This window comes from Oncorhynchus gorbuscha, unplaced genomic scaffold (assembly GCF_021184085.1).
Source record: "Oncorhynchus gorbuscha isolate QuinsamMale2020 ecotype Even-year unplaced genomic scaffold, OgorEven_v1.0 Un_scaffold_6911, whole genome shotgun sequence".
In the NCBI taxonomy this organism is placed as follows: Eukaryota; Metazoa; Chordata; class Actinopteri; order Salmoniformes; family Salmonidae; genus Oncorhynchus; species Oncorhynchus gorbuscha.
Window position 1 is genome coordinate 5,001 of NW_025750412.1, and position 9,648 is coordinate 14,648.

General features: G+C 44.9%; 1 protein-coding gene and 1 long non-coding RNA gene across 2 annotated transcripts in view; both read left to right on the forward strand.

Annotated features, from left to right (window-relative positions):
• Window positions 1-5,734, forward strand: part of LOC124029593 (zinc finger FYVE domain-containing protein 26-like) — a gene marked incomplete at its 5' end in the record, with an annotated part of 8,736 nt that extends 3,002 nt beyond the window's left edge. The window contains 2 exons of the mRNA XM_046341252.1: window positions 4,650-4,871; window positions 5,685-5,734. Coding sequence (XP_046197208.1) covers window positions 4,650-4,871; window positions 5,685-5,720 — 258 coding nt within the window. The remainder of the gene's footprint in view (window positions 1-4,649; window positions 4,872-5,684) is intronic.
• Window positions 5,735-6,556: 822 nt separating this feature from the next.
• On the forward strand, window positions 6,557-8,557 carry LOC124029592. The gene is made up of 3 exons (XR_006837807.1): window positions 6,557-6,671; window positions 7,472-7,622; window positions 8,516-8,557. It is a non-coding gene; the product is annotated as an uncharacterized LOC124029592 (long non-coding RNA).
• The last annotated feature ends 1,091 nt before the right edge of the window (window positions 8,558-9,648 follow it).

Consider the following 9,648-nt stretch of genomic DNA (forward strand, 5'->3'; position numbering starts at 1 on the left):
CACGGTAGACCTAGTCTTAACGCTCCCACGGTAGACCTAGTCTTAACGTTCCCACGGTAGACCTAGTCTTAACGTTCCCACGGTAGACCTAGTCTTAACGTTCCCACGGTGGGACCTAGTCTTAACGTTCCCACGGTGGACCTAGTCTAACGCTCCCACGGTGGACCTAGTCTTAACGTTCCCACGGTGGACCTAGTCTTAACGTTCCCGCGGTGGACCTAGTCTTAACGTTCCCGCAGTGGACCTGCAGTGGACCTAGTCTTAACGTTCCCGCAGTGGACCTAGTCTTAACGCCCGCAGTGGACCTAGTCTTAACGTTCCCGCAGTGGACCTAGTCTTAACGCTCCCGCAGTGGACCTAGTCTTAACGCTCCCGCAGTGACCTAGTCTTAACGTTCCCGCAGTGGACCTAGTCTTAACGTTCCCGCAGTGGACCTAGTCTTAACGTTCCCGGGCAGTGACCTAGTCTTAACGCTCCCGCAGTGGACCTAGTCTTAACGTTCCCGCAGTGGACCTAGTCTTAACGTTCCCGCAGTGGACCTAGTCTTAAACGCTCCCGCAGTGGACCTAGTCTAACGTTCCCGCAGTGGACCTAGTCTTAACGCTCCCGCAGTGGACCTAGTCTTAACGTTCCCCAAGCAGTGGACCTAGTCTTAACGTTCCCGCAGTGGACCTAGTCTTAACGTTCCCGCAGTGGACCTAGTCTTAACGCTCCCGCAGTGGACCTAGTCTTAACGTTCTTAGGCCTTAAGAGTAGACCTAGTCTTAACGTTCCGCAGTAGACCTAGTCTTAACGTTCCCGCAGTAGACCTAGTCTTAACGTTCCCGTTATAGACCTAGGGACCTAGTCTTAACGTTCCGCAGTAGACCTAGTCTTAACGTTCCCCCGCAGTAGACCTAGTCTTAATGCTCCCGCAGTAGACCTAGCTCCCGCAGTAGACCGCTAACCCCGCAGTAGACCTAGTCTTAACGTTCCCGCAGTAGACCTAGTCTTAACGTTCCCGCAGTAGACCCTAACGTTCCCGCAGTAGACCTAGTCTTAACGTTCCCCTGCAGTAGACCTAGTCTTAACGCTCCCGCAGTAGACCCAGTCTTAACGTGCTCCCGCAGTAGACCTAGTCTTAACGTTCCCGCAGTAGACCTAGTCTTAACGCCCAAGCGAGTAGACCTAGTCTTAACGCTCCCGCAGTAGACCTAGTCTTAACGCTCCCGCAGTAGACCAGTCTTTAACGTCTCAAGAGTAGACCTAGTCTTAACGCTCCCGCAGTAGACCGCAGTCTTAACGTCCCGCAGTAGACCTAGTCTTTAACGTTCCCGCAGTAGACCTAGTCTTAACGTTCCCGCAGTAGACCTAGTCTTAACGTTCCCGCAGTAGACCTAGTCTTAACGTTCCCGCAGTAGACCTAGTCTTAACGTTCCCGCAGTAGACCTAGTCTTAACGTTCCCACAGTAGACCTAGTCTTAACGTTCCCACAGTAGACCTAGTCTTAACGTTCCCACAGTAGACCTAGTCTTAACGTTCCCACAGTAGACCTAGTCTTAGTCTGTATTATTCCACCTCGGGGGACATTCATTTGGTGTTTAAACGGACATAATATATCACATAATACCTAAAAACACAAACTGTACAATACGTCATAGAAATATATTATATAATAATCTAATCTATAAAAAAATGGGAAGTTACAATTTATAGTATAGACTGTATTGATTTAGACTGTATAGTATAGACTGTATTGATTTAGACTGTATTGATTTAGACTGTATAGTATAGACTGTATAGTATAGACTGTATAGTATAGACTGTATAGTATAGACTGTATAGTATAGACTGTATAGATATAGACTGTATTGATATAGACTGTATTGATATAGACTGTATTGATATAGACTGTATTGATATAGACTGTATAGTATAGACTGTATAGTATAGACTGTATAGTATAGACTGTATAGTATAGACTGTATAGTATAGACTGTATAGATATAGACTGTATTGATATAGACTGTATTGATATAGACTGTATTGATATAGACTGTATTGATATAGACTGTATTGATATAGACTGTATGGATATAGACTGTATGGATATAGACTGTATGGATATAGACTGTATTGATTTAGACTGTATTGATTTAGACTGTATTGATATAGACTGTATAGTATAGACTGTGTAGTATAGACTGTGTAGTACAGACTGTGTAGTATAGACTGTGTAGTATAGACTGTGTAGTATAGACTGTGTAGATATAGACTGTGTTGATATAGACTGTGTTGATATAGACTGTGTTGATATAGACTGTGTTGATATAGACTGTATTGATATAGACTGTATTGATAGTATAGACTGTATTGATAGTATAGACTGTATTGATTTAGACTGTATTGATATAGACTGTATTGATATAGACTGTATTGATATAGACTGTATTTATAGTATAGACAGTATTGATTTAGACTGTATTGATTTAGACTGTGTAGTATAGACTGTGTAGTATAGACTGTGTAGTATAGACTGTGTAGTATAGACTGTGTAGTATAGACTGTGTAGTATAGACTGTGTAGTATAGACTGTATTGATATAGACTGTGTAGTATAGACTGTGTAGTATAGACTGTATTGATATAGACTGTATTTATAGTATAGACTGTATTTATAGTATAGACTGTATTTATAGTATAGACTGTATTTATAGTATAGACTGTATTTATAGTATAGACTGTATTTATAGTATAGACTGTATTGATATAGACTGTATTTATAGTATAGACTGTATTGATATAGACTGTATTTATAGTATAGACTGTATTGATATAGACTGTATTTATAGTATAGACTGTATTGATATAGACTGTATTTATAGTATAGACTATTGATATAGACTATTGATATAGACTGTATTTATTGATATAGACTGTATTTATAGTATAGACTATTGATATAGACTGTATTGATATAGACTGTATTTATAGTATAGACTATTGATATAGACTGTATTGATATAGACTGTATTGATATAGACTGTATTTATAGTATAGACTATTGATATAGACTATTGATATAGACTGTATTGATATAGACTGTATTTATTGATATAGACTGTATTTATTGATATAGACTGTATTTATTGATATAGACTGTATTGATATAGACTGTATTGATATAGACTGTATTTATTGATATAGACTGTATTTATTGATATAGACTGTATTTATTGATATAGACTGTATTGATATAGACTGTATTGATATAGACTGTATTGATATAGACTGTATTTATAGTATAGACTGTATTGATATAGACTGTATTTATAGTACATATTTTGAATGCTCAGAGATACCGTGACGAGATCCTGAGGCCCATTGTCGTGCCATTCATCCACCACCATCACCTCATGTTTCAGCATGATAATGCACCGCCCCATGTCGCAAAGATCTGTACACAATTCCTGGAAGCTGAAAATGTCCCAGTTCTTCCATGGCCTGCATACTCACCAGACATGTCACCCATTGAGCATGTTTGGGATGCTCTGGATCGACGTGTACGACAGCGTGTTCCTGTTCCCGCCAATATCCAGCAACTTCACATAGCCATTGAAGAGGAGTGGGACGACATTCTATAGGCCACAATCAACAGCCTGATCCACTCTGTGTGAAGGAGATGTGTCGCGCTGCATGAGGCTAATGGTGGTCATACCAGATACTGACTGGTTTTCTGATCCACACCCCAAGCTCTGAGACCGACATAGTATATCTGTAATCCCAGTCATGTGAAATCCATAGATTAGGGCCTCATGAATTTGTTTTCATTGACTGATTTCCTCATATGAATTGTAACTCGGTAAAATCTTTGAAATTATTTCGTGTTGCGTTTTATTTTTTTGTTAAATTTTCGTTCAGTATAGCAGGTGAGAGCGTTGGACGAGTAACCGAAAGGTTGCTAGATCGAATCCCCGACAAGGTAAAAATCTGTCGTTCTGCCCCCTGAACAAGGCAGTTAACCCACTGTTCCGAGGACCGTCATTGTCAATAAGAATTTGTTCTTAACTGACTTGCCTAGTTAAATAAATCAACTAAAATAAATAGAAACCGGTTGATCTGGATAGAGAGATATTATGTAACACTGCAGATCAACTAGGTTATGCAACCAACCGCCCTCGTTTTCTGTTATTGTACCATCATTTACTGTGTGTGTTTGTTTATTTGTGTCTCGCTCTCCCTCTCCGTCTCCCTCTCCGTCTCCCTCTCCGTCTCCCTCTCCGTCTCCCTCTCCTTCTCCCTCTCCGTCTCCGTCTCCCTCTCCTTCTCCGTCTCCCTCTCCGTCTCCCTCTCCGTCTCCCTCTCCTTCTCCCTCTCCTTCTCCCTCTCCTTCTCCATCTCCCTCTCCTTCTCCCTCTCCTTCTCCCTCTCCGTCTCCCTCTCCTTCTCCCTCTCCGTCTCCCTCTCCGTCTCCCTCTCCGTCTCCGTCTCCCTCTCCGTCTCCCTCTCCGTCTCCCTCTCCGTCTCCCTCTCCGTCTCCCTCTCCGTCTCCCTCTCCGTCTCCCTCTCTGTCTCTGTCTCCCTCTCCGTCTCCCTCTCTGTCTCTGTCTCCCTCTCCGTCTCCGTCTCCGTCTCCGTCTCTGTCTCCCTCTCTTTCGCTCTGTGTATCAGTCTTTCAGTGAGGACATCCTGTGGTCTCTGAGGGAGCTTGAGGAAGCTCTTTGTGAGCCTGGAGGATCAGTGGACTGGCCAGAGGGGGTTCAGGGTCAGGGCAACAGCCTGTATCAAGAGAGCTTGTACTACCTGTCCAGCTACGGGACTCATCTGGCCCTGGTCTCCTTCCTGATGAGACACGACAACATGAAGGACGCCCTGCAGCACCTACTCAGCAAGGTCAGGGGGTCAAGGTTTAGGGGTTAATAATCAGGGGTTAGAAGTAATGATTTGGCCCTGGTCTCCTTCCTGATGAGACATGACAACATGAAGGACGCCCTGCAACACCTGCTCAGCAAGGTCAGGGGTCAGAGGTTAGGGGTCAAGGTTACGGAGATCTTATCTCATTACTGTGAACTTCAAGTTCAATGCTACTTTATTTGTTGTTGTCGTTGAGGATTTGTATTAAGGTGGAGCCAGGTTGTCATGGTAAATAAGAATTATTTAAGTGATCTGCCTGATTAAAATAAATAATGAGTTATGGTCCTTCGAGCCGGATAGCATCGATTGTCCTGGAACTGTATACTCAAACAATTTATAGATATTAGAAACCTATCAGGAACCTATTAAACCTATGTATAGATATTAGAAACCTATTACACCTATTTATAGATATTAGAAACCTATTAGAAACCTATTTATAGATATTAGAAACCTATTAGAAACCTATTTATAGATATTAGAAACCTATTAGAAACCTATTTATAGATATTAGAAACCTATTAGAAACCTATTAGAAACCTATTTATAGATATTAGAAACCTATTACAACCATTTGTGATATTAGAAACCTATTACACTTATTTATAAAGATACTTAAAACCTATTATACCTATTTTATAGATATTGAAACCTATTACACTATTTATGTATTAGTAAACCATTACACCTATTTATAGATATTAGAAACCTATTACACCTATTTCCATAGATTATTAGAAACCAAGGGGACATGAGGTTCAACAGTTGTCCTCCTCTTCCATGGCCCTCCAGGAATGTCCAGAGGAGGTGTTCTGGAGGGCATATTAGCCTAGTCTGGAGAGGGGTCATCTGGGGATGCTGCAGGGGTTACTGGAGACCCTAGATCCAGGCCTGGAGGTCTGTAGCCGATACCTCCTCTCCTCCTGTCAACTGCTGCAGGCGACGTACACTTCCACACACTCATACCAGCTACAACAGTTCATGATGGTTAGTCTGTACGCCTCCCACCACCCCACCTCTCCTCTACTCCTCCCACCACCTCCTCTACTCCTCCCACCACCCTCTCCTCTACTCTACTCCACCCACCACCCTCCTCTACTCCTCCCACCACCCCTCTACTCTGCTCCTCCCACCACCCCTCCCTACTCCTCCCACCACCCCTCCTCTCCTCTACTCCTCCCACCACCTCTCCTCTCCTCTACTCCTCCCACCACCCACCTCTCCTCTACTCCTCCCACCACCCCACCTCTCCTCTCTCCTCCCACCACCCCTCCTCTCCTCCTCCCACCACCCCTCCTCCCACTCCCACCACCCCTCCTCTCCTCTACTCCTCTGCCCCCTCCTCTCCTCTACTCCTCCCACCACCCCTCCTCTCCTCTACTCCTCCCACCACCCCACCTCTCCTCTCCTCCCACCACCCTCTCCTCTACTCCTCCCACCACCCCTCCTCTACTCCTCCACCTCCTCCCACCACCCCACCACTCCTCTACTCCTCCCACCCACCACCCCTCCTCTACCTCTCCTGATTTAGAAACAGAATAACCTCCTCCCTCCCGTCAGGACCACGACGAGCGGCCATGACGTGTATCCGGTTCTTCACTCCACGGTGTCGTGTCTCACGTACAGCTGGGAGACCAGCGGAGATGGCTGGGTTCGGGCCAAGGGCACCTCAGAACAGTACCTTCAGGAGCAACAGGGAACACGTACCAACAGCACTAACAGGAAGAAGAGCACCTCTAACTCCTTCAGAAAGAAGATGTCTTCTAGTGATGTGTCCAGGTGAGCCCTAGAGGGCCCGGAGGCTAGAGGCCCGGAGGCTAGAGGGCCCGGAGGCTAGAGGGCCCGGAGGCTAGAGGGCCCGGAGGCTAGAGGCCCGGAGGCTAGAGGGCCCGGAGGCCAGAGGGAGGCAGAGACTGAACTATTCTAACGTTTAGACGGCTGAAGCAAACATACACATTTTCTTCAGGAAATGTGCCTTTTACCTCACCAATATGTCCAGGTGGTGACTAACCTCAGTTCCACAAAGACAAGATGACCATACTGCAGCCATCTGTCCTTCCCGTGGGCCATAACTGAACTATTACATAGTGCAGCCATCTCTTTTCTAACCTGTACCCTCACATTGACTCAGTACCGGTACCCCTGTATATATATATGCCTTGTTAGAGCGTAGCCTAGTGGTTAGAGCGTTGGACTAGTAACCGGAAGGTTGCGAGTTCAAACCCCCGACCTGACAAGGTACAAATCTGCTCTGCCCCTGAACAGGCAGTTAACCCATTGTTCCTAGGCCGTCATTGAAAATAAGAATTTGTTCTTAACTGACTTGCCTGGTTAAATAAAGGTTCAATAAAGGTTAAATAAAAAAATATATATTGTTATTTTATTGTTTGTTTTTTATAATATTTTTTTACTTTAGTTTATTTACTAAATATGTTCTTAACTGCATTGTTGGTTAAGGGCTTGTAAAGTAAGCATGTGTGACCATAACTGATTTAATTGCGTAGTGCAGCCATCTCTCAGTGAGGCTTTAGTGAGGCTGCTATCATGTGACATTTTCCCCTTTTGTTTTCCTGAACCAGACACATGAACACGATAGAGCTCCAGCTGGAGGTGACTCGGTTCCTGCATCACTGTGAAACATCCAGCTCCGCCCCCACCCCCTCTGCCTCCTCCAGCACTCCTCCCACTCTGTTCGGCCCCAGCGCTATGAAGATCGATGTAGCCTGCAAGGTGAGCCCCCCCGCAAAGCTTCTCAAAGATAGGGAATAGTGCACTAGACGGGGCGTTAAGGGCACTGGACGGGGCGTTAGGGCACTAGACGGGGCGTTAGGGCAGCGGGCTAGGGACTAGGGGCGTTAGGGGCACTAGACGAGTTGGGGCACTAGAAGTTAGGGCACTAGACGGGGGAGTTGGGGCACTAGACGGGGGGAGTTAGGGCACTAGACGGGGCGTTAGGGCACTAGACGGGGCGTTAGGGCACTAGACGGGGCGTTAGGGCACTAGACGGGGCGTTAGGGCACTAGACGGAGAGTTAGGGCACTAGACGGAGAGTTAGGGCACTAGACGGAGAGTTAGGGCACTAGATGGAGAGTTAGGGCACTAGATGGAGAGTTAGGGCACTAGATGGAGAGTTAGGGCACTAGATGGAGAGTTAGGGCACTAGATGGAGAGTTAGGGGCACTAGATGGAAGTTAGGGCACTAGATGGAGAGTTAGGGCACTAGATGGAGAGTTAGGGCACTAGATGGAGAGTTAGGGCACTAGATGGAGAGTTAGGGCACTAGATGGAGAGTTAGGGCACTAGATGGAGAGTTAGGGCACTAGATGGAGAGTTAGGGCACTAGATGGAGAGTTAGGGCACTAGATGGAGAGTTAGGGCACTAGATGGAGAGTTAGGGCACTAGACGGGGGCGTAGGCACCTAGACTGGGGCGTTAGGCACTAGGCGGGGCGGCTAGGGCACTAGGCGGCGTTAGGGCACTAGACGGGCATAGACGGGGCCATAAAACAGACTGGTGTGTCTTATAAAGCTTTCTTGCTATGAGAATGATCGTATTGATGCCGGTAACCGATGCTGAATAATATGGAAACCATCTGACATCTGTGTCATTGCATTTACATTCAGGTGATGTTGGGAGGAAAGAACATCGAAGAGGGGTTTGGTATCACACAGAGTCATACAAATGTAAGAGACTGCATTGAACATTTCTGAAGTGGTGACCTACCTAAGTAGTCAGGGTGATAAATCTGATTTTCTTATTTACTCAAATATTAGTCTTAAAGAAAATACCTCGACTTTAAAGTCAAATAACTGAAACGTTATGTTGGCAACTACCTGTTATGGCAAATACTAGATAGAGACCATACAGAGGACCATGGGACCGACGACTAGAAATGAGCTTAGACAAACAAGAGGACCAAGTAACTGACGGATTAATGAGTTTAGACAAACAAGAGGACCGGCAACTGACGAATCGACTTGCACTGAGCTAGGACAAACAAGAGGACCAAGTAACTGTCGACTCGACTAGAATGAGTTTAGACAAACAAGAGGACCAAGTAACTGAGGATTCGACTAGAATGAGTTTAGACAAACAAGAGGACCAAGTAACTGAGGATTCGACTAGAATGAGTTTAGACAAACAAGAGGACCAAGTAACTGAGGATTCGACTAGAATGAGTTTAGACAAACAAGAGGACCAAGTAACTGAGGATTCGACTAGAATGAGTTTAGACAAACAAGAGGACCAAGTAACTGACGACTAGAATGAGTTTAGACAAACAAGAGGACCAAGTAACTGTCGACTCTAATGAGTTTAGACAAACAAGAGGACCAAGGACCAAGTAAGTGACGACCAAGTAATCTGACCTCCAGTGTTTAATGATAACACCGTTAAGTCCTGGTTCCAAAGGGGCATCATACATTTTGAACATGTTCACCTCAATATAATATATGTACTCATGTACTCATTCAATCAATTACAAGAAACATTTTTATTGTTCAAATACCACTTTGGCACTTACAAGTCTGAAATCAGACCAAATGCTTCAACATAATCGGACGAACACGGCTACTCTAGCATGGCGAGAAAACCTGCAGCATCAGCAAAGTTGGTTGCCAAGTTACGCTGGTCAGTTGATTTGAAACTCTACCTGATAGGTCAGGAACCTAATAAGGGAAAAAAAAAACAGAAACAGAAACTAAAGGAAGAACCAGGAGAAACATTGGTCACCAGATAAATGGAAAATCTTCGTATC